This window comes from Macrobrachium rosenbergii, chromosome 12, assembly GCF_040412425.1.
Source record: "Macrobrachium rosenbergii isolate ZJJX-2024 chromosome 12, ASM4041242v1, whole genome shotgun sequence".
NCBI classification, from domain to species: Eukaryota; Metazoa; Arthropoda; class Malacostraca; order Decapoda; family Palaemonidae; genus Macrobrachium; species Macrobrachium rosenbergii.
This window is the reverse complement of record NC_089752.1, coordinates 97,141,925-97,167,781: the sequence shown is the minus strand read 5'-3', so window position 1 is coordinate 97,167,781 and position 25,857 is coordinate 97,141,925. Positions and strand designations below refer to the sequence as shown.

The following is a 25,857-nucleotide window of genomic DNA, read 5'->3' as shown; positions in this document are numbered from 1 at the left end:
CACTCTGCCACCCAAATAACGGCCCATGGGAGAAACAGCAACAAAAACTCCCTCAACCTGAGGATCCACGCCCTAACCTACGAGAGGCGGGAGGTCAAAGGAAACAATCCCGAACTATCAGTATGAAAGGCAAGGGGAGAGACCCACACAACAAATACCCAATAAAAAACCATCACAAATATACATAATATACATAACCCAAGAATAATGTGCATGTGCGAGGTGCGTAGCCTAGCTCCGAGGAGCAGCCAGACAATCGAGCTGACGCTACCCCGAATGTTCAAGGCAACAAAATACGTATAGCACCAGCACAACTATATGATAATAATAATAGTAAATAAGTAAGACCAACATGGGAACCCATCCCGGAGGGAGAATCCTAAGCGGGAAATGACGGGAACCCTATAGAGGGAACCCGCCATAAGGGTCAGATACAAAAGCAGAAACACCCGATAAAACACCCGCCCAGAAACACATGGGATGAGATCCAGGGGAAAAGATAAGTAATATAACGACAAGGAGACAGCCCAAACAGAATAAACTGGAAGGTCATCTCATGATGCGACATGGCTGGCTGGGGGCCTTAGAGTAGGCGTCTAACAACAATCTATATAATATGAAAATACGGACTGATGCAGCCACACTTATCATAAAATCCCACAATAGATGGTACTTAACTTAGAGATGTTAAAACTGCTTGAACATGCTGGAAGCGCTTAGAAACACCCAAAAAATCAAAAGCACAAAAATTCTCAGTGGCGATGATCACGTGCTGAAAATGGAAGAGTGTGGGGGTGGCGCTGGTGTCGCGGCCTGGCCCGGCGCATGGCGTGGGGCTGGAGCGGCTCACCCGCTCTTTAGAGGGTTTTGACATGTGGATGTCTGTGGAGTGTGGCTCTGTGGTTGTGATCCTTTCCTCCTGTGGTTATACCGATGTCTCCATTGTGGAAGATGCTCCAATCTGGGGGTAGTAACCCCAGCATTTCCTGAAAAGCTCTTTTTCTCTGGTATATCTAGCATTTTATACCTAGAAATTCGTGTTAGTATGGAATTTCACCGGCTGACACGGGGCTGGACTCAGAAAATCAATTATTTGTTTTATCACACCCATCACCCAATGATAGCCATAAATATTCCCCATTTCATTTTCCAGAGACAACTGGAATGCAGAAATAGAGGAGTTCCCACTTTGTTGTTCGTGTGTCCATTCTCCAAACTGTCCTCCAATGGCAGTAAAATGATTGCAAGTGTATCCTGTGAACTCAAGCACACATGCTTAGTATGCTCTTGGATTTTTCAAATTTTGTGCTCATTTTATTACTTTTAAGTTCATCTTATCAGTAATTACTATTTCTAGCTACCTATTTTTACTTTGATTATTTTTTTCCCTTGAAATGACTAAAATAATTGAGATAAGTTTTTTTGCCTTTGTGAATGAATACCTGTTCTGTTCACTTTTATGTTATTAGTTAGCTGTAGGTATTGGTTTCATACCAGTTTCATGTTGGTATGGTAATGGTGCAGGGGTATTATAGCTGGTTCACTTAAGGTAGATTCTTGGGCCTACGAGAAATTTGTTTGGTGACCTCTGATTGGCTGGTACCGGAGGTAGGCGGCTCGCTCACTGTCTCAATTTTACGTCTGTAGCTGAGAGAACTAGCAATATGTGTATAATTCTTCATTTATCTCACGTTTTGCACAAGATAGGAAAGTTTTGGTCATACCATAGGATTTGGTGTTAACTGTACAACTGAATCATGATTTCCTGAAATTAATAAGATAAAACACAAAGGAATTACAACAAGTAAAAGTGAAGAGAGAAGTATTTAATTCTTTATACCTGGTTTTACTTATCATCAGATTTTGCATCATTCATGCGATCAAGATGAAATAAAACTAGTGTTTTCATACAATAAATTCACCCTGAATACTCTGGTGCTTTCAGATTTTAGATGCATGTGATAAGTGAAGAAAAAAATGAAGAATATGTCTTATTATGTTGCATCCGTTCATGACTCAGTTTGGCAGTAGTGCCGAGAGACGGTGGTCTGCAAACAGCGAGAGCTTTGAGGCTCCATTGACAGTTGCCAGTTAGTGATATGAGAAGTTTGCAGTTTTGACAATATTTACCGTATTATTATGTCATTACATTTTCTGTAATTAAATGCATAGAATTCCCATTATGACTGTCAAACATTTTCACTGCAGTATCATATGCAGTAAACCCCGTATTCACGGGGGATGCGTTCCAGACCCCCCGTGAATAGCTAAAATCCTTGAATACTTGTAACCCCCCCTCTAAAAACGCTTGTAACTGTCTACCATGAAAGGTCAAACACCAAAGTATGCCTAAAAATACCAGCCTATATCAAATACAGGCAGTCCCCGGTTATCGGCAGCCTCGGTTACTGGCGATCCGGTTTTACGGCGCTTGTCTAGCAACGACGATAACCAGATTTTCGTCACTGATAACAGGTTATCGGCACTGATAACCGGTTATCAGCCCTGGTCGCCTCTTATCGGTGGCGCTGCTAACCGGGGATCAGTGCTATTATCGCCGATTTTCGGTTAGCAGCGATTTTCGGTTGTCATCACGCTGTTGGGAACAGATCCCCGCCGATAACTGGGGACTGCCTGTATACATTAAACTATTACCTTATTATTGTATTAATCTTTAAAATTATATTTTATTAATATCATTTCCAAGCCATCTTAAACATTTTTTTGTTAAAAATATATGTAAGTACTGTATGGCTTACAGCTGTAGGTGAAAATAATCCAGTCCCCCCTACGTATTCAACCACGCACATTTTCTTTCATACAGTTAAAGCCGTCCCATTTTATTTTAGAGCGGAACTATTGGTATTTATATGTAATTCACAAAGAGAGAGAGAGACAAAAAATTAAAAAAATACATATGCACATTTTAAAAATTTTAATACTACATACATATTAAGATTACTACATACGTAAATCATACGGGTACTCACCAGTGATGAATATTGATTAAAGATGATGATGATGAATTAGCTGTGCAGTCCGATGAATGACGAAGATATGACTGCACAGCAAAGCAGAGGAGTTACAACTCATCTGAGGGTGCCTCTTCACCTTCAGGAGGCACTTCTTCAGTTGATTTGGGAGGCACTACTTCCGGCGATTGGGGAGGCACTTCTTCAGGCAATTCGAGAGGCACTAATTCGGGTGATTTGGGAGGCTTTGGAGGGGCCTTCTTCGTCCGTTTGATGAACTTGGTGATAGGCAGCTGCTGTCGCTGCTTCTTCATGACGGTGAGGGCTTGATTATAGGGATCCAATGCTAAATCAAGGATGTTTGAAAACTTTCAGGAGCATTCCATATAGGGACCCCATGTTGAAATATACTCCTGCGTATCCATGATCATTCTCTTAACGTCAGGACAGACGTTCCAAAGTCAGGCCTCCCCCTCCTCTTCCTCCTCTCCTCCCTGAACCTGGTGTATCTTCTTCCTCACTGGCAGACTTCGTCAGGTCTTCCAAATCCTGGTCCATCAGGGGGTCAGAGTGGGCAATCAATGAGGGTGCCGACTTCATTCTCAGTGATGTCCTCAAAGCCTTCTCCACCTAGAATCATGAACACACTCCAGCCACAACTTGTTCCAGCATGTGTTCGGGGTCTCCTTCATGTCATTCAGTGATCGGTTGATGATGGTCAGACGTGGCAATCGTGAATTTACGCCAATAGTCTTTTAGCGTAAATAGTCTTTTAGAGTATAGAGTGCCTTGAAGGCACGGATCACGCCCTGGTCTGCCTGTAGCAGTTCCCAGGGATCTCTTCAGCACTTCTATGATGCTTCCTCCATTACATGACAAACAGCAAAGGGTCCAGGGATCATTCGTGAGGGACATGAACATTCAGTAAGTTACCCATAGCACCACTCAGTCACCATTGATACCTTAATCATAATATACACCAATAGCCCTTTTAATGAAATCTAAATCATGCAAAAACAGAAAAAAAATACATAAGATTAATGCATGAGACCAAGCTATCGAATCAAAGATCTTATGTTCTTTCTTTTTTTAGGATTAAAGCAACCTGAAGAAAGCCTTCAATGCCCATAATGACCACATAAGACTCCAACTCTGGAAAAAACAAATTTTGTCTCTTCCAACAACTGTGTCATTGGAAGAATAAAGTCTGCAGTAATATGTATGTATATTGCTATATACAGGCATTCCCCGGTTTACAACATTCCGAGGTTACAACGCTTTTCAAATATATTCATCAGAAATTATTTCCCGGTTTACGACGCATGTTCCGGGGTTACGACACGTCATACGCCGATCCGACGGAAGAAACATGGCTCCAAAACAGCAGAATAATCACTTAATTTAGGTTTTCTTGATGAAACTCAATAAAAATGCCGTTTACATTATTTTTCAATGCACCCAAAGCATTAAAAAGTAAGGTTTTCTTATGATTTTGGCGATTTTTGTGATTTTACGGTTTACGACGTAAAGCAGAACATACCAGCGGGGACTGCCTGTACAGAGCTTTTGCCAACGATCAGTTGGCCTCTTCATCTAATTCAGGCTGAAAGGGTAACTGCTAGAGTGCAAAAAAAACGAGCAGGTAAAGGGGCACTAATTTATTCATGATCCAGGTGGTTTATATAGCGGCAGACTGGCGTCGAGCCGCGGAATACAATGGGAGCCTCAGTGATCTGAGGTCGATAATAAATAACAATAAATACAGCCATCGAGTACACTTTACAAAGTGAAAATAGACAGAAGTGAAATTGGATACAATCTTGATGCTTGTGAAAGGAGAAACATACGATACACAATTGATAACAGGTAAACAAATATATACATAGTTTAAATGATTGAATTTCGTGACCTGTACGTCAGCGTGACAATTGTGAGAGCAAAGAAAATGGGGCGTCTCACAGAAAACTTGCAGAGACTTTACAAATGACTTTACAGTTGAGACTTTACAAATGACTTTACAGATGACTTTACAAATACTCCTCCCCCCGAAAGACGTGGGTGATGTCTGATTAGTCGGCGTATCTGCTGGGGTGCTGAAGGGTGCAATGGGTGCGTGAGGACAGCGGGGAAATGCCCTTTGTGTGGGGGTGCCTGACTGCGGGTGTGGGTGGGCTTTTACGGGGGCGGCTGTGTGCCCGCCCCTTACGAGGGCCCGGCTGCGGCAAAGGCTGACCAGGCGGAGGGTGCGATGCGGTGACGTCTGTGTCCTCCTCCAGGAGGGCAGGCTTGACCAGGTTTATTGACACCCGATCGTTCCTCCCGTGAAGTGCGAGCAAGAACGCCTTATTGTTCCGCTCCAGCACGCGGAAGGGTTCCCTGTAGGTCCTGGTCAGGGGCGGGCGGACAGCGTCATCCCTGATAAAGATGTGGGTGGTGGAGGCCAGCCCGGGCGGCGTGAAGGTGGCTAACCTGTCTGTGTATGTCCGCCTGCAGGAGCGAACTTGCCGACTATGTTGTGAAGCCTCTGGACTGATGGGTTGTGGCGATCCTCTGTCACAAGCTCGCGCGGGACCACGAGGGACTCGCCGTGGGAGTTTTTCTCAGCCGTGGATGGGCGCCGTCGGCCCTGGGGCGGTTCTCAGCCCCACAGGAGGACCAGGCGCTGGTGTTTCAGTCCCGGCGTGCAGCGGGCCCGCAGGAAGGCGCCTTCAGGGACCTGTGAAGAGGTGCTTGACTAAGCCATTGGCGGCTGGGTTGTAGGCCGTGTGGTGGTGTGATGCGTTGCCTCCAGCAGCCGTGAATGGGCGAATTTTCCATGAAGAATGGGTAGATACGTTCCACAGAGAAATCCGCGAATACGAGAGTCCGCGAATAGTGAGACCGCGAATACGGGGGGTTTACTGTCATAATAATAATATATTGGGAGAAAGCCCTCTTTTAAGCAAGTAATGTTGAATGAAATTGCTGCATCAGCTACATATAATTTGTATAGAGTCTTCTCTATTTTTCTAATTATTTTTTTTTCTCTGCTAATTCATTGGGCGAGTAATGTTCCGATGTTATTCATCTTCAGGAGGGAAATAGGTGAAATTCAGGGATTCCATATATCCGTGTATTTTAATATGGAGGACATAATCTGTAGAGTTTTCTACAATGTATGCATTTGTCAGTTAAAGTATACAATTATTTCGCCAACATTTCCAGGTAGGAGTGGATTGATGTTGATGGGTGTGTCTCAATATGTAGTCAGAGTCAGCAGTGTAGGCCTCTTGCTGAATTTTTGAATGGCTGGGGCAGGAGCTGGTCTTCTACTGGCTGGTGAGAGTTTTCTTCAAGCCAATTTTTCAGGCATGAGGATCACGCTGCCGCAGTCTCGCTGACGGCGGGGTAGAGGGTATGGCATCACTGGGTGGTGCGTGGCGTTCGCGCGTGATGTCACAGCCTGGTGTTCCTATGCGTCTATTCTCATTGGTGGCAGGATTGTTCGCCTGATCTGGTGTCTCTAGGCCGTGGGGTGTCACTTGTTCACCAAGTCGGTTGCAAGTCTTGGTATTACTGCCCTGCTTATATTTGTAGGAAGGAAGAGCACTTCCTGTGTTGTATTGATAGAGGGTTTCTCTTGCTGGATGAGGAGCGCCTCTAGCAGTCATAGACGTTGCGAGTCTGGGGCTCTCCCAATTATCGTGGTGTTTTTGATAATTTTGTCACGGGAGATGACGTCCTGGTGTGAGTATACCCATTATTCGCGGAAAATTCGCCCATTCGCGGTATTTTTCACTGAGAAATATTCACTAATTACTGTATTTTTTCATATCATTTCCTTATTCATAATCTGCTTTTTGTGATGAAACTATTAAGTATAATTATAAGCATTTTTAGAGGGTTTTTGTGTTTAAACTATCAATATAGGCAGTTCTAAGTGTTTTTAGAGGGGTTTTAAGTATTCATGAATTTTAGCTATTCGTGGGGGGTGGGTGCAGTACGCATCCCCGCGAATATGGGGGTTTACTGTATTTATTATTATTATTATTATTATTATTATTATTGTGTGTGTGTGTGTGTGTGTATTATTAATGTTTGAAAATTAGTACTTATTATTTGGAAGAAAATATATTTATTATACAAAACAAATAAACATATACTGTATATGTACCATAAAAATTCTCTCATCTCAGTAAGAGAGAGAGAGAGAGAAATTATTACTTTTATTATTTAATGTTATTTAATTTTACACATAAAGGCTTGAAAACTTATAAATTACATAAAAAATGAAACATAAACACTTTTGCAGAGTTTCTCAGTACTGTATTCGCAAATGTTTGCGTGTCTGTGAAAAACTCGTGTGAGAATTAGTTAGGTTCCAATGAAAAGTTCGCGTGTCTGTGAATTCGCGCAACTTGAATCGCGCAAGTTCAGGGTATTACTGTACTATGGTGATGCTACCCTTCTTTACTAAAATGAAGATCTTGACCGCTGAGAGACACAGAGACTCCTATCATGTTCCTTCTTAATTCTGCAGATTAGCAATGGTTAGCTGAGACCTTGATGCTGTGACCTGACAAGATTGTAACAAGTGCTTGAGGCCTTAGAACTCTAAGAAGTTGATGTGCACATACTTCTGCTCACTTGACCAGATACCCTTTGCTTGACAGACCAAATGGTGGGTGCCTTAGCCTGTGTTAGAAGCATCTGCAGAGTTTGCTGGTCTTGCTGCCTTCAGAAATTGAGAAGGGTGCAAATTCTGAATCCACTGTGATGAACCAGTTTCCCTAGTTACCCCAGGTGACCTAGCAGTAACAGCCAGGATTTGACTATGGGTTAATGATGACAAAGAAACTCCTGGATAGTGTCCTGAAAATGAGGTTGATGATGGGGTGCCCCTTCTATAATTCAGTCTTGACTGTGAATGTTGATGTCTGTAGGTCATGATGTTAGAGGCTATTTCCAGAAAAGAAGTTGATAGCAGACCCTTATGGCTTCCAGCACTCACTGTTCCATTCTAACTCACTTGTGCAGAATTTCTGAGCAATAGCACACCAAAGGAAAGAATTATCTATGAGAGTCAAGTGTGTTCCTCTGCCTCCCATAGCAGGGTACTTTGGCATGGGTTGACCACTTCTCTTTAATTAACAGGAAGACAGTTGCTTTCTTGACATGAGTTTTTGCCATCTTGATTTGCCTATCCTTTAACTTAGTTAACTTGCCTGATTGTTGATTTCTTCTTCATCAAGATGTTGCCAAAAAATGAAAGATAAAACTAATCTGAAGGGCAAACATGGCCAAGGGAAATCATCAGCCTCTTGGTTGGCAGCAAGTCTGAGCCTTGTCAGGACAAAGCCTCAGGAGCAGAAGGTAAATTACATGTAGCACTGGATAGAATTTTATCAAATGATGGTCTTGCTTGCTTTAGCCCATGCTGGTTCCTTTTTCTTCTATCTTCATTCTAATATCAAATGCACATCCATAAGAGTTCGCTTAGATTAAATCAAGCTTCTGTTGTCATTCAGGGCTAAAGATGCCAAACATCCAATTTAAAATTTTAGGGAAGGAAACCTTATCTTGGAAACTTTTGGTTGCCATTGTCTTGTCCTCATCCAAGTGTTGTATAAGAATGACACAGTTATTTGATGTCACTTTCTCGTGATCTTAAATGGAAAAATAAAGTCAGCAGTAGTATGTATGTATGTTGCTATATACAGGAAGCTTTTGCCAACTTGATCAGTTGGCCTCCTCAGTCTGAATTCAGGCTGAAGATGCCAACTGATCAAAGTTGGCAAAAGCTTCCTGTACATAGCAATATACATACATATTACTGCAGACTTTATTCTTCCAATGACACAGTTGTGGAGGAGTCAAAATTTGTTTTCTTTCCAGGAGTTGGGGTCTTAAGGGTCATTGGGTGGGCATTAGAAGGCTTTCTCTTCAGGGTTGCCTTAATCCCAAGTGAAAGAACGCAAGATCTTTTGATTCGATAGCTTGGTCTTATGCATTAATCTTATGTATTTTTTTGTTTTTGCATGATTTAGATTTCATTAAAGGGCTATTGGTGTATATTGTAGTTAGGGTACCAATGGTGACTGAGTGGTGCTATGGGTAACTTACTGAATGTTCATGTCCCTCACGAATGATCCCTGGACCCTTTGCTGTTTGTCATGTAATGGAGGAAGCATCATAGAAGTGTTGAAGAGATCTCTGGGAACTGCTACAGGCAGATGGCCTAGTATCAACATCAAAATCTGAGGAAGAGATCCTGGAAATGTTTGAAAGGTGGAAAAGCTGAATAGGAAGGAGAGGAGAGACTGAAAATAAGTGTAAAGAGAGCTCAGCTTTTGTGAGTGGGAAGGAAATTAAGTTAAAACTACTATACTGTAATAAAAAAGTTGCCATGTGGCTGCAGTGGGAAAGGTGAAGGGGAGAACTCAGTACAGTATTGTATACTGAATGTAACGGGTGATGTTAAAAAAAGGTGCTCAAGATTATAAGATACCAATGTAAAGATTTTTGAAGTCCAAAATGTTGTATAGAAGCATATGAGAAAGGATGGAGTGGAAAACTGTTTTGGTAGATGGGCAGGCATTGAAGTAAGATTAATTCCATTACTCTGGTACGCTAGTTTGCTTTAAATCAGTTGAAAGGTCAGTGAGATAAAATTAAAAAAGATAAGCTAGACTGTGATAAATAAATATACTGTACTGTATCCCGTTAGTAGATAGACTGAAGACTTATGATGCCTACATAAGGCCCATACTATATGTAATGGAAACATGAGCAATGGTAAAGAAAATGGAGGAAAATTTAGAAAAGTGTGACAATGAATTATTAAGGTTCACAGACAGAATGCAGTGGGAAGATTATACCATATTACAAATGAAGAGATGGTAGAGATGTGGTGTCCAGTGGTTGGAAAATAGAATGAAATCTCAAAGATGAGGTTAGTTTGACATTACAGTAATGAGAAGGGATGAGAAACAGTTAGAAAAGCATCAGATATGGAAATAGAAGGATGATGTGTAGAAAATCATGGAAAAAGGAAAGATTAGATATATAGCAGATGGTATTTGTGGCAGACAAGGCACAGCACAAAGGGAATGAGAAGGAATTCATTTTACTTCCAAGGCCCTGAGCGGAAAGCAGAGGTGAAAACATTTATGATGATGATTGAGTGTTCTGTGCGAGATTGTATGACCTTAGGCCAATATATTTGTTCAAAAATGTCTTGGTGTTGGGTCTGATTCCCTTCACAGTTAATGTTCATTGTGATCTTGCAAAAGTGAGCTGAAAACTTTTTATAAGTAGGCTCTTGAATGTTCCAAGTTTCTGGACTTTTAGGAATGGCTCTGACTATTCCAGTGAGAGGGAGGTTCCATCTCAGCAATTGTCTTTCATTTCATTCTCCCAGTTCAGGATGTCAGTAGTTCAACAGTTGTGTTATGTTATTCTTGTGAGATGCTGAAAGGTTTAGACTAGGAATCTGCTTACTTTATGCATTGTAGATAGAAACATCTACAGCGCACTAAGTAGATAGTAAATAGAGAAACATGTATGATGCACACATGGTAAATTAAATGTTTGATGAGAGCTTGTAGATATGTTTGTTGAAACATGTACGATGCACACATGGTAAATTAAATGTTTGATGAGAGCTTATGGATCTGTTTGGTAACTTTCCATGGATGACAGATACTTTATGCCAAAAGCAATTCTGGAATGTCATTCTGTAAAACAGATTCCCAGTGCAAAATGGCATGTTAGGTTATTTTATAACTTTTGCATACACATAGTGTTAATGAAGAGTAAATAGTACTGAAATTTTATTGTGTGGTATTGTGTGACTATCATTGTTTAAATATTTAATTTTTTAAAGACTATAAATACTAATGAAGTAATTGTATCCTAGCTGAGGTGTGTGGCCTTGGATCAAAGTAGACATGCCATTGAACTGACTGAAGAAAATGCTACATCACTGGGAGTTCTTCAGCGCCTTACCCTGGTACATCAAAAGGTGACTGTTGATAAAGAGCCACATTTACCGTATGACACATTTGATCTCATAGTTTCAAATCCACCGTATGTTTTGCGCAAGGATTTGATGAATGTTCAGCCAGAAATTATGATGTAAGTGTATCTCTTTTATTAGTTTTGTTTCCAATGTCTGTATATTGCAAGTACTTGATATAATTTTGATTTTGTAATGAGAGTATGAAAATCATATTTAGCAGCAGAGAGAAATAAGGTATTAGAAAAAAGTAAAATTCCTTGAATTTGGCATAGAGAATTGGAGAACACACTATTTTCCCATTCAAGAGTGATTAGAAATATTCAAAATAGCCTGAATTTTTTTAAGATTCAGTGGCCCCGTCCCTTCTTTTGTTCCCTTGGTTAATATTTTTATATGTATTTTACACCATGCTACTCAGATGTTTACCTTTCAGGATCAAATTCACTTTTAATGTCTTCTTCTCGTGATTTGATTTTTCATGTTGGCTGTGTTAACAAGGTGTCATTCTTGATTGTAAATTAACTTTTGAGAAACCTACCCAATCTATCTCCTCTTCAATCGCACAAAAATTGTTTTATTGAGCCTTTCAAGATTTATGGAGTCTCTGTCCTGGGAAATTTTTTATTCTGTACCGTACTTTTCTTATTGATGTAGTAACTACATGAAGTGCAATAAAGACTCAGGCAAGTGACTCGCCAACTGAAGAATTTTTCAGTCAAAAACATTTTTGTAAACAATTATCCACTACCTTTCCCAGTTAGAGATGACAGAGATTTGGTGTCAGTAACTGTAAATATAAAACCTTTTCTCCAGCTGCAGAATTTCTTCACTCCTTGGATTATACATAAAGGTTTGTCTGCTTGCACACTTGTGCTGTTTATCAAAAAATGTTACCAAGCATCATAAAATAGGAAATGTAGACTTTACAGTGAAGGTTCATGTTATGTAACATATACAGGTGTCAAATCCTCATAATGTACTGTATAGGATTTTCTAATTGCCATCAATGGGAATAGGCCAGCTTTCTTTACCCAAAAATGTCTTCTCATTATAATGACTTGCAAAACACTGTAAAAAGCTTTTATCTCTTTAAAATCGACCGTCGAGATATAAATTTTCAAACTTTGTTTGGAGCAGCTGACAATTAGGCGGAGACCCAACCCACGGGATGCCCGGTGGGGAGGTAAGTGTAACAGGAGACATACCCATAGACCCAGGTCAGTTTTTCATTCTCGGGCGTATTGGGAACGCATCTCGCGTGTCCGTCTGCCTCAAACTGTTTGGTTTCCTTTGTCTGCCTGCGCTTAGTTGTGGCGTCTCTCCTTGGTGAAGTACTCAATTGCCTGTTTATTAATCTAGCTAGCCTAGCTCTGGGAATTCGTAGCTATGTCGGATTCAAGCTTCTCGGGATCCAGAGTTTGCGCAGGGAATTTGTGCTCCGCCAAACTAGTTAAACTTAAATACGATCGCCATTCTTTGTGTACAGCATGTAGGGGTCAAGAGTGTTCCCAGGAGAACACATGCAGTGAATGTATGGAATGGAGTCAGGAGTTTTGGCAAACATGCAGTTCCCATCAGATAAAGCTGGTTAGGGATAGGATAGGAAAAGCCTTTAAGCGTAAGGAAGCTAGGCTATCATCTTCTTCGGTGGTGGCATCAGCGTCACCTCCTCTACCGGCTGTTCCTTCCTCCTCTCCTACCCCCTCCTCTACCGCTGCTCTTTCCCCCTCTCATATTCCCCCCTCTTCTTCACCAGCTTCCCAGTATGTTTTCCCTAAAGCCAAGCCCAGCCTCGAGGCTGATAAATCAGAATTTGTTCTTTTCAGAAATCAAATGGAAGCGCAAATGAACGGTTTCATGGAGTCGGTCTTAAGTTTAGTGCGGTCGCACCGTAGTCCGGACGTTAGCGTCGGTGATGACGTCAGTGTTGGTGTTGGTGATAACAATGTGGTTGTTCGCGATCGTGTTTCAGGCGAGTCTGCTCGTTTTTCTGAATCTTTTGAGCAAAGGCAACTGTCCCGCTCGCCTTCTGAGGCTAGAAGACAGTCGGCGCTGGCGGTCAAGTGTGCCTGACAGGCTGCGTCCTCTAAGGCACAGAAGCCTTGGTCTGGTGGCGGAAGTAGTAAGCTTCGGCTCGCCGAGGCGTCCCGAAAAGCTTCAGGGAGGCGTGAAGAAGTGATCCATCGTGGCGTCGATCTTCTGCTCATCGCCGACATCGCGGGATGGTGTCCCAGAAGCTTCATCAGGCGGTCGCAGTCGACAGCACTACCTAAGGTTAAGTTCTTCGGGTGAGTAGCAGCAGTTCATCTTCAGTGTCTTCATGTTCCAGCTCTTGAGGATCCCCCTCCTGCGTCATCGCAAGAGTGGGATCAGACCTCTCGGCCCATAAAGAGGCAATCTTGGATAATTCCTGCTAGGGTTTCTAAACTCTTCAAGAAAAGGACAGCCAGCCCTATACCTGGTCGCTCAGCGTGGGGATCCGATCAAGAAAATACATTTCAGACGCTTCCTCCCAGATCACCTAGTGCAGTCAAGAGGCCTAGCCCTTTTGAGTTCTTCGTTGGACTGGTCGGTACCGTTCTCGGCTAGCACTCTGCAGGGCCCGCGTTCGAATCTCCGGCCGGCCAATGAAGAATTAGAGAAATTTATTTCTGGTGATAGAAATTAATTTCCGATCCCATAATGGTCGATTCCCTACAATAAGCTGTAGGTCCGTTGCTAGGTAACCAGCTGCCCAGCCACGTAAAATAAGTCTAATGTAATCCTTCGGGCCAGCCCTAGGAGAGCTGTTAATCAGCTCAGTGGTCTGGATTAAACTAGGTTATACTTCTCTCAGGAAGTTCCGCCCGCAAGTGCCGGGCCTCTTTCCTCCTTCTACACACAGTGTCTGCTCCTTTAGCTACATCACCTCGCCCTCCCAGGAGTCTATTCTGTTGGAAGAGAGAAGCTAGAAAAGAGTAGTCATAAAGTCCTTGGTATTCCTGAGGAGATAAGAAGTGGTTCCTCCTCAACTCCTGGGCGGTCTGGAGCACGGAACACGTGCTTTCTGGTGAAGAGGAAGGTCAGGTGAATCTGGGCCTTCTTCACATTCTGCAACTTCTCTACTCAGCTTTCTGCTGCAGTGTTACCATAACATTTTCAGCGACAGCCCCCTTCCTCCGACTTCTACGTTGCGTCTGGAAAACAGGTCCTGCCACTTCACTTCCCAGTTGGTACTCTCCACCACCTCAAGCAGTAAAAGAGGTAGAGCGTGATTTGGAAGCTAAAGAGTCCTCAGGTAAGTCGTGGATTTGCGTACCCTCCTTCAAACTGTCGAAAGGAGGCAAAATTATTACAACACAGGAGCTTCTCCATGCTGGGATCACAATTTCAACTGGGACTTGAAACCCTTAATGGACCCCTCAAGGCATATTTCATTCGAGGCAGCCAAGACCTTCTTTCTGCCTAGATGTAGAACATTTTTTCAGGAACCTCTTCAAGCTCCTAAGTTGTCAAGCTTTATCAATTGGTCAATAGGGCTATTTTTTAAACAGGTGGAGCAGGCTAATGTCGCAGAAAGGCGTCTTGGAGAAAATCCATGAGGTTCCTTTCCTGCACGATATTTACTATCATGATGCGGCAGAGGCGGGGCCTCCTCGCCATGCATGGCCACTCTGAAGAGGGAAACTTGGTGCTCGTTCTTATCTGAGCTGTGACTTCTTCTTGGAAAACGGCGTTGATGTTCGCACCCTTTGACAAGGGCCGTTTCCAGAAGCAGTAGTGAACGTCCTGTCAGCCATGGATAGGGCGTCGTCACACATCCTGTCTATGTCTTCCACCAAACCGAGGCCTGCTCCCGCTCCGTTGACCAAGATGGTATCTCCTCTTAACAGGCATCCGTTTCGTAACTCCAGGCCCAAACCTTACTCGAGGTCCCGCTCCAACTCCAGGGGTCACAAGTTCTCCTCGAAGCCACAAGGTCGTCATGCCAGTAAGTAGGAACCCTGTCCTCCATGCGCCAGTGGGGGCCAGACTCAGCCTCTTTTGGGAGGAATGGAGGCGAGGTGCAGATCAGTGGGTGGTGCAAGTGCTCCAACTAGGCTACGCGCTAGATTACTTCAACCTCTCCACTCTCTCCAATTCTCCCATTTCCTTGTTTCAGCATACTCAGAGCTCAGTCAAGTTTTGGCCTAGAGACAAGTCGGTCTCTCTGTAGGGAAAGCGGTCATCAGTAGTGCAGGGCGTGTCAACCCAGATTTCTACAACCGCCTGTTTGTAGTCCTATCATCAGGGTTGGAGGCCAGTTCTCGGCGTAAGTGCTCTCAATCTGTGCCAAGTGAAAACCAGTCCTCCATGGAAGCAGCGCTCAGTTCTTCAGGCACTAACTTCGAGAGTTGGATGTTGACCCTAGAGCATGGAAAGATGCCTACTTCCACATTCTAGTATCAGGACTCCAGGAGGGTATCTTGGCTTTGTTTTCAGGACAGGATTTACCAGTTCTGGGCCCTCTGCTTGACCTGTCAACAGCCCACGCGAAGTGTTCACCAAGTTCTCGCCCGATGGGTCATTGGCTCCACCTGGAGAGTTCGGATCTCCTTGTACTGAGCGACTGGCTACTCCGTTCATCATCAGGGACCGCTGCATGGAGGACCTTCACAGAACCGTGGAGTTAGCTGGAGACTTAAGGGATTCTGATAAACCACGGAAAAGTCGAGCTTAGTTCCTTCACAGAGGATTCTTTATTTGGGGATGACTCTGGACAGTCTAACCTCGGGCTTTCTGTCTCCCAAAAAAGAGGTCTCCTCCTGCCTTCCAGCGGTGGAGAAGTTTCCACTCCTGGACAGTTGCTCCGCCCCGTCAGTGGATGGCTCTCCTGGGAACTCTGTGCGTCAGCGAGGCTTATTTGTAGGTTAGGCCGTCTGCGAGACCCTTACAGTTTTCCTCAGGGCTCTTGGGACAGAGAAGGACCCAAACGGACTCCACGGTCTTCAACATTCCCCCCGACGTCAAGGGGCATCTTCTCTGGTGGAAATCGCCGGAAAGGCTTTCGGAGGGTCTAGATCTCCTCCCAAGACAACCATCCTGCAGATGTTCTCAGACGCGTCCAATGTTGGGTGGGGAGCACATCTAGCCAACCTCAGGACATCAGGAGTTTGGTTGAACGAACAGAAGAAGCTCCACATCAATGTCAAGGAACTGTTGGCCATTCACCTCGCTCTCCAGGACTTGCCGACCCCGTCTCAGGTAGCAGTCGCTGTTCACGCCCGACAACTCGGCGGCTCCTAGCCTACATCCGGGAAACGAGGTACCCATTCCTTCGCCCTGTTCAAAGCTGCGAGGACCTTCTTCTGTGGGCGGACAGCAACAGGTGGCCCTGTTCCTCGGTTTTGTGCAGGAAAGCTGGTCTGGCGGACCAACTCAGCCGTCCGAACCAGACTCTCCCTACGAGGTGGACCCTGCACCATAAGTGTGCCTAGATCTGTGGAATCTGGGGCACTCCTGTAGATCTCTTAGCTACCTCACCCTAATGTAAAGGACCGATGGTTTGTACATCGTGTCGGAACAAAGAACCTTGTTAAGTAATGCCTACAGTGTACCGTGTAAAGTGCACTGTTGGCGCTATTCCCTTGTGGGAAATACCTCGCTGTGGAAATCATATCCAAATGTGTTGGAAAAAGCCAGGAAGGGATGTCAGCATGAATTCAGCGCTGGAAGGATTTTGGGAGATGAACTGACAACACAAAGTTGGTAAAAGCCATTTGGGGGTCATACATTTGCAGGAAAATGAGGAGGTTTGATTTGTAACTTGAGGCACAACTGTAGGACTCCTTTACCCTTTCCTGCATCAATTTATAGACCTTATTGAAGAAGGAAGAATCCCAGAGCCTCGATGGCCAAGTTGGTAGAGCAGCAGCTTCAGACTTCATGGAGGTCTGTGGCGAGGGTTCAAATCAGCAGTCGACCGGTCAGAGAGGCGGACACTTTGATATCCGCGTAGACACCCCGGGATTATGTATGTAATAGATATTCAACATGTCCTTTTATTCCCCTCTGGGAGGTATAAAATTTTCATGAACTGATGAAGATGTGTTTGGTACAACTATGACTGTGTTTGGCTGCCCATGTGTTGTGGTTGACCAATATTGTACATTCAGTTTATGCCTTCAAATAACACTCCCATGTTACAGCTACATGCAGTTCTTATATAATTCTTACACTCTAAATTACAGTATCCTGTTTATTTTCGAACTTTCACATATTTCAAAACTGATAAAAATGAAAAGACTTGTACAAGTGAAATAGTCTTTGAAAATTACATTTTGCCAAAGTAGCTTATCATGAAGACATAATAGAAGCTTGCAAATGAGGCTTCAGATATTAAATTAACTAAAAAATTTAGAGCTAATGCATTAAAAAAAATATGATAAATACACTTAAATTTTCTCACTGATTGCACCAAATAAATTTAACAATGTCTCTTCTTTTTCATAATTACATATGCTCCTCCGCAATTTGTAGAAAGTAAAATTCATGTAGCTAGTAACAGAAAAGTGCACATTAGTGTGATAAAACCCACTGCAGCAGCTGTCAGTGTTAGACACAAGTTATTATCAACTAGTATAACCAGACAACTGAGCTAATTTATTCAGCTATCACAGGGATGGCCACTGAACAAAAGTAGGCGCACTAAGTATAGCATAGTGAGAAAAGGCCCTACTAGGATTCAGAACATTTTCAAATATTTTACCTTTTATCTTTCAAGTAGCTGTATATCTCTCTCTCTCTCTCTCTCTCTCTCTCTCTACTCTCAATATGTGGCTGAGCAAGATTTTGACTGTATTGTGTCCTTGAAAAAAATACAATTAAACACTTCTAGACACACACACATGTTAACATGTATATTCTGAAAATGCCTTTACTGCCCATGCTCTTTTTCCTTTTTTATTTCTCTTTAGTGTCTTTTTTATTGCCCATCCTTTGCTTGTACCTTCAACATATGTTTCATATGTATAAAAGCTCTACAAAAAGTAATGTATAACATGCAAGAAAACCCATATCTATACAGTTTTTGCACATGGATACAGTATATGGATTTAAAAATAATGAATAACTGTGTAAACATAACACATATAGTATAACTATGAATGACAGTCATGTCAGTTAACACAAACACACTGAAAGAAACAGGAAAAGCATAAAATGACTGTGCAAGAATCTATCAAGCATGACCACAAATGACCTTCTGTTCTCTGACTGAAGCAGACAACTCTCACTTTCACTGAACTTCTACTCACTAATTCAAGAATACTGTACTATTATTTTCTGAATTATTTTAAAACTATTTAACATAAGGACTGAATAAAGTAAAACAGGATGTAAAAAACAAGACAAGTAAAAGATCAATACCACTTACTCTTGGAACACCAAGGATGTGAGCAATGATGTGTTCAGCTGATAACCTTGGCTCTGGAACCGATGCAGCTTTCAATTTATTTTCCCATTCTATCAAAGTCTCACTGACACTTTTAGTTGTGTAGGATCTCACTTGTGTTTCTGTTTCTAAGTATCTCATGCTTAGTGAATATTTCTGAAAACTTGTCTTCCTCATTAATATCAATTTCTTACAACTAAACTGTATTGAATAAGTTTTTGACCTATAACGAAGATATCTGCATGTCTGGTATGATAAAAATGGCATTTTTTCTTTCAAAAGTTTACTTCTTGAAATTCTCAAAGATTGTTTTCCCATCTGTGCACTGTGGCTATCACTGTTATTATTTGCCTTTTTATAAGAATAAAATTCTGAGTCTGTCTCATCACTGAAATTCTTCAAGATCAACGATAAGGATCTAATTGGAGAAAAGATAGATCTGGAAACAGAGTGGAAGGTGTGCAAGGCTGGCAACATTTTTTATCTGAAAAAAGAAGAAAATTCATCATTATACAGTTACCAAAGATAAAACTTCAACAATCACAAGATAAATCTAAATTACTTTAAGATCAACATAAAAAAGGTAAGCTGTATTAAACTGCTTGTTTTATATAAGTAACTTACCAAATAATTACATAGCCAACAATTCTACTTGCGCGGCAGCCTTTTTAAAAAATCGCGGTAGCGATTCTACTGTTTTGTGTAGGGACCAATTCCTGCCCACTACCAGGGAACACAAGAAACAACCTGGCCAATAAGCTCATTTCATTTCTGCCGGCTCTGATGTATGCATTGGTGCTTCTTGCAGCAGCTTTTTTCATGGTTTTCAGTTGTATTGGCTGGATTTTGGTGAAGTATTATTATCTTATTTTGGTAGCTTTCAGAGTTTTTGTCAGCATATTATTTTTTTGGATCAGGTTCCTAGTTTTACAGAGTCATGTCAGATTCTAGCTCTTCTAGTCTTTGCTATTGCAGCAAAGGTTGTAAAACTAGGCTGACAAAATCCTGTTATGATCTGCATTTGATTTGCAGTAAATGTAGAGGGCAAGAATGTAGCAGGGAGCAAACTTTTAATGAATGTTCTGATTGGGATGAAAAACAGTGGAAAGTGCTTAGATCTCACTTGGATAAATTAGAAAGGGATAGGAAGAGGAAAGCAACTTGTTGAGCTGAGAAATGATCACTTAGCCTAGAAACCACTCCTAAACCTAGTTTAGAAGCTAGTCCTGCTATTCCTTCTACTCCTATTCCCACTTTTTCTCCTAATACTGGCCCTCCTACTATTCATCCACCTATTCCTGTGGTTGGCTCCGTTGCTTCCAACCCTAATACCATTGCCAGTTTAGAATCTAGGTTTGATCAGAAGGTTAATCTTGTAGTGAACACAGTGGCAGAATTAGGAGCATCACTGAAATTAGTGATGGACAAAATGTTCGCCTAAAAAGTGATGAGTGACAGTGTTGTACAAGTGGAGGAGGTGGCTACTCGTCCCACTGGTTCTCCTAGAAGATGGTCACTGTCCTGTCCCCTGAACCTGGGAGAAGACATACCGGAAGACCAAGGGAGGCTGGTGGGGTTTGCCCATGGGTAGTCACCCCCTCAGTCGAGCCTGTTGCTCGATCCCAAGTATCAGCAAAGGCATTTCACTGGATGTCCAACAATTGTCTTCAAGTTCCAATGATTCCAGTGTGGATAGGAGGCACCGCAAACAATTCCTAGATTTGTCACGTCCTCTTAAGTGATGTTGGTTGCCGTTCTGATCTGCTTCTTGTTAAGCAGTCTAAGAAGGCTAGCTTCAGCCCACAGCCTTCATGTAGTTACGATGTGGATCCTTCTGTTCCTGCCCCAGTCCAGCATCCTCTTCCTTCTAGATGGGACAGTCCAGGGGCCTTCTCTCCCAAATGCCCAACTGCTGAGCATCCTCACCTGGCCCCCAAATGCCCAGCAAACTCTCTCAGGTGCTCCAAATCAGCGTCCCAATGCCTGGCTTCTCTTGAGTGCTCAGCACCAGTTCCCGAGCACCCAGCGCCAACTCTTCAGTACCCGTCACCTGCCTCTGAGCACCAAGCGCCAGCTCCCAGACATGTTGCTACTCTTCAGTCTGCTCAGGGACCACAGTCTCTGATATCTTCACCTTTAGTTTAAGACGAACTTTCGTTGGCACCCAGTAAGCAACAGTAAGCTGAAATTATGAGCTTGCTGAAGAAAGCTCCCTCTGCTTCCAAGACTTTTCTCGATGCTACACTGTCTCTGGTCTCCTCAGCAGAGGAGGTTGATCAAGAACCTGCCTCTCCGTTGGCCTGTGCAGCTCTTCTGCAGTATCTGTGGGCGAATTTTCCTTCCTTTTTGGCCCCAGCTGCACTGGTCTCACCTGCCTCAACTTTTTTGATGAGGTCTCATCCTGATAACAGAACTAGAATCCCCAAGATGGTACTTTCTTTGTCCTCCAAGAAGGCTACGAAGGAGATTGGAGACTGGTTTTCAGCTTGTAGGAGGTATTTATCTTATGTCACCGGGGAAGCTCCTTCTTTGGGAGTTGCTGCCTCCTCCCAAGGGGACTTCTCTGACATCGGCTTCTCGACACTCTGCATTCTCGTCAGCGAAGATAATGTTTTTGTCAGCGGAACTAGACCACCTTGTGAAGGATTTGTTCAAGGTTTGTCTCTTAGGACAAAGTATACCAGTTTTGGGCCCTTTGCTTTGGCCTTTCTATGGCTTTGCAAGTGTTCAGTCAACCCTCGCTCCCCTTGCAAAATGGCTCCATCTAATAGGGATAATCATTGGTCTGTATCTGGATGACTGGCTGCTTCGATCCCTGTCAAATGAAAAGTGTATGAAGGACTTGCACAAGATTCTTCTCCTCACCCAGGAACTGGATCTCCTCATCAGTCTCCAGAAGTCCCAGTTGACCCTGTCGCAACAGATCCTCTATTTGGTGATGTGGTGATGACTCTCAACTCTGACTTTTCAGGCTTTTCCATCTCCCAAGAAAATTTCCAGCTGCCTTCAGACGGTCCATAGTTTTCTATGACTCTCAACTCTTTGACCTTTTGGGCTTTTCCATCTCCCAAGAAAATTTCCAGCTGCCTTCAGACGGTCCATAGTTTTCTAGCCCTCTCGTCTGGCTTGGCTCAACAGTGGATGAGCCTTCTGGGAACTCTAGCATTCATCAAGACATTTGTCAAGCTAGGCAGATTGCACATGAGAGTTCTTCAATTCTTTCTAAACATCAGCCGGGATAGGAAAACAACCAGACTCCTACATGTTTCTGATCACCCCTGAGATCAAATCAGACCTGCCATGGTGGCTGTCCAAAGAAAGACTATCAGAAGGGAAGTCCCTTCAACCTCTGAGCCCAATCTTAGACTTGTACAGTATTCAGATGCCTTGGACACAGGCTGGGGAGCCATACTGGGGAATCAGGATGTATCTGGTACCTGGACTCCAGAGCAACAAAGTTTAATATAAATGTTGAGAACTGAAGGCGGTTCATCTCGGCCTTCAGTATTTCTCGAATATGGTCCGCAACAAGACAGTAGTAGTGCATGCGGACAATACCACGGCCTTAGCCTATATCCAGAAACAAGGTGGTGCTCATACCTTCTCCCTACACCAGTCAGCAAGAGATCTACTCCTGTGGGTGGATCAAAATTGAGTGACTCTGGTCACCAAGTTTATCCAAGGGAAATTACATGTTTTGGTGGATGAGCTAAGCCATCAGAAGCAGGTCTTTCCCACCAAATGGACCCTGGACCTACTGGTCTGCCTGGATCTTTGGAAACTATGCGGCAGGCCAATATTAGACCTGTTTGCCACCTCTGGGAACCATTGCCTTCCTCTTTTTTGCTCTCCAGCCTCTGGATCCTCCTGTATCAGCAACAGACGCCATGCCACAAGATTGGTCTGATCTGGATCTTTACGCCTTTCCATCCTTAAGCATGGTCAGGGAGGTAATAAATAAATTTCAAACTCATCACAACGTAACTATGACCCTTATAGCCCCATTTTGGCCCCTGAAGGAATGGTTCCCAGACCTTCTACGGTTATATTTCGATTGATGGTGAATTTTTGAAAAAACTTTTTCCTTACGTCCGTGCTAACTCTGCTGAAAATCTTAGAAATTCTTCAGTCACATTGTTGTAATTTTTGCACTGTTTTGTATTAGCCGTTACATAAAGTTTTATATATGAAAATGTGTGCAATTTCATGTAGAATACAACAAAAAATAACTCATGGCTATAGCTTTTATCAATTTTTACATATTTTCATATAAATCACGATAAGTGCTAAAATTTCAACCTTCGGTCAACTTTGACTTGACCGAAATGGTAAAAAAATGCAATTGTAAGTTAAAACTCTTACATCATAGTAATATTCAATCATTTACCTTCATTTTGCAACAAACGAGAAGTCTCTAGCACAATATTTCGATTTATGGTGAAATTTTGAAAAAAACTTTTTCCTTACGTCCGTGCTAACTCTGCTGAAAATCTTGTAAGAGCCTGACGCCGTCGCTTCCAAACACGTGTGTGTTCGCGTGTCCGTGTGTTCACTGTCCATCGGAGTGGACAAGATAACAAGAGCATCTTGTTTTCTTTCTCTAAAGGAACGCAATTTCAACCATACAATATTTCCGTCTGTTTCTCCCTAACCATTGTTGTCTTGATGTATGTACAACCACCACTCCTTGCACTGCCATGCAAGCATTCTAATCATGTACTCATAATGTTCCAACGAATCTTCTGTATCAAACTGGGTATGTTTCTGTTTGTGAAGACGCCAAACGTCTCGCCACTCCGATGGACGACGAACACACACGTGTTTGGAAGAGATGGCGTAAGGCTCTTACAATCTCAGAAATTCTTTAGTCACTTTGTCATAATTTTTGCACAGTTTTATATTAGCCGTTACATAAAGTTTTATATGTGAAAATGTGCGCAATCTCATGTAGAATACAACACAAAATAACTCATGGTTGTAGCTTTTATCAATTTTTACATATTTTCATATAAATCACGATAAGTGCCAAAATTTCAACCATTGGTCAACTTTGACTCGACCGAAATGGTCGAAAAATGCAATTGTAAACTAAAACTCTTACATTCTAGTAATATTCAATCATTTACCTTCATTTTGCAACAAACAAGAAGTCTCTAGCACAATATTTCAATTTATGGTGAATTTCTGAAAAAACTTTTTCCTTACGTCCGTACGCTAACTCTGCTGAAAATCTCAGAATTTCTTTAGTCACTTTGTTGTAATTTTTGCACCATTTTATATTGGCCGTTACATAAAGTTTTATATATGAAAATGTGCATAATTTCATGTAAAATACAACCAAAAATAACTCATGGTTGTAGCTTTTATCAATTTTGAAATATTTTCATATAAATCACAATAAGTGCCAAAATTTCAACCTTCAGTCAACTTTGACTCAACCGAAATGGTCGAAAAATGCAATTGTAAGCTAAAACTCTTACATTCTAGTAGTATTCAATCATTTACCTTCATTTTTCAACAAACAGTAAGTCTCTAGCACAATATTTCGATTTATGGTGAATTTTTGAAAAAACTTTTTACGCTAACCTCTGAAAATCTCTAATTCATGCATCATTTTGTGATAATATTTTCTCTGTGTTGCTTTGATTGTTTTACATAATTTGTTGTATACCAAAATCATCGCAATTTAGTGTACAATACAACAACAAAAATAGGTCATTAGCTTTTATCCGTTTTGCTCACAGCGCGATTTGTATACAATTATATATGAAATTTTTTTCAACATTTGTCATATATTCCAATATTTATATATGATAATGATATTTTTTCATTTCTAGATGGTTGCATACTAAACTTCAGGCAATGAGAAAAAAGGAGCCAAAATGAACTATTAAACTTAAAAACTAAGCATGCTGTGATTTTTAAAAATATTTTCTTTCCGCTTCAGATCGCTCTAATTCCCAAACACCACAGCATCGGCAGACACTTTTGTAAATAGACAAAAAATAGCGTTTTTAGGTTAATATGTTTTGTAGTATTAAATTTTTTAAATATGTATAAGTATTTTTTTACTTTTTGTCTCTCTCTCTCTCTCGTTGTGAATTAAGGACAGTATAGCCTAAATACCAACGGTTCCCCTCTAAAAGAAAACGGGACGGCTTGTAACTGTACGAAAGAAAATGTGCGTGGCTGAATACGCAGGGGAGACTGGATTATGTTCACCTACAGCTGTAAGCCATACAGTACATACGTATATTTTTAACGATAAAATGTTTAAGATGACTTGGAAATTATATTAATAATATCAATTCAAAGATTAATACAGTAATAAGGTAATAGTTTAATGTTTATTTGATGTAGGCTAGTATTTTTAGGCATACTTTGGTGTTTGACCTTTCATGGTAGACAGTTATAAACATTTTTAGAGGGGGGAGTTCTAAGTATTTGCTTGTTTTAGCTAATCGTCAGGGGGGTCTGGAACGCATTCCCTGCGAATATGGGGGGTTACTGTATATATACAGTATATATAATATACAGTATACAGGCACTCCCCAGTTATCGGTAGGCTTGGTTATCGGCAATCCACTTTTACGGCACTTGTCTAGTGAAGAAAATCAGTGATTTCGGTGCCAATTGCACCACTTTCCACTTATCAGCGCCAATAATCGGGTATTGGTGCCGATACATACTTAAAAGAGGCGCCAATCTCCGGTTATCAGCACTGATCTGTTATTGGCGCTGATATCGTTATGTTATTAGTGGCAATACAATAAGCGTCAAAATGCTAAAAACTGTTATCGGAAGTTTTCACTAATCATTCGGCTGTCCTGTCCTGACATCTAGAGAATGGAACCCAACCAATAACTGGGGACTGCCAGTATATTATGTATATGTAGTATGTGTATGTATAAATATGTGATTTATTTGGTCCATGTACTGACTGATGTATGTATGTATGCATATATATATATATATATATATATATATATATATATATATATATATATATATATATATATATATATATATATATATATATATATATATATATATATATATATATATATAGTATATATATATATATATATATATATATATATATATATATATATATATATATATATATATATATATATATATATATATATATATATATATATATATATATATATATATATATATATATATATATATAAGTAACATCATTTCTATATATATTATATATATCTTCGCTCTGTATAGGGTAATATATTTATATTATATATATATATATATATATATATATATATATATTATAATGATATTATTATATTCTTCTACATAGGTGAAAATTTTAATGCTTTTCCCATTTTATAAATGAGAATGGGGTATGCATGATGCGAACAAGGTAACTATCTTTTAAAAGAAGGACTTGATTAATGGCGTTGGGGTAGGCCGTTCACAATGGTTAAATCATTGGCTGCCCTACCTGACAT

The 25,857-nt window shown here is 41.4% G+C and overlaps 2 protein-coding genes across 6 annotated transcripts in view; one reads left to right on the top strand and one right to left on the bottom strand.

The window, feature by feature from the left end:
* Positions 1–11,238, top strand: part of LOC136844294 (MTRF1L release factor glutamine methyltransferase-like) — a 38,267-nt gene extending 27,029 nt beyond the window's left edge. Inside the window, exon 6 of the mRNA XM_067113266.1 lies at positions 10,870–11,238. Coding sequence (XP_066969367.1) covers positions 10,870–11,091 — 222 coding nt within the window. The 3' untranslated portion in view covers positions 11,092–11,238. The remainder of the gene's footprint in view (positions 1–10,869) is intronic.
* The window catches only part of LOC136843775 (MTRF1L release factor glutamine methyltransferase-like), a 171,081-nt gene that overhangs the window by 129,241 nt on the left and 15,983 nt on the right, over positions 1–25,857 (bottom strand). For all 5 annotated transcript variants that reach the window (XR_010854672.1, XM_067112481.1, XM_067112482.1 and 2 more), the window contains exon 2: positions 18,365–18,866. Coding sequence is in view for 4 of the 5 variants with exons in the window: in XM_067112481.1 (XP_066968582.1) it covers positions 18,365–18,859 (495 nt within the window). In the remaining variant the exon portion in view is untranslated. The remainder of the gene's footprint in view (positions 1–18,364; positions 18,867–25,857) is intronic.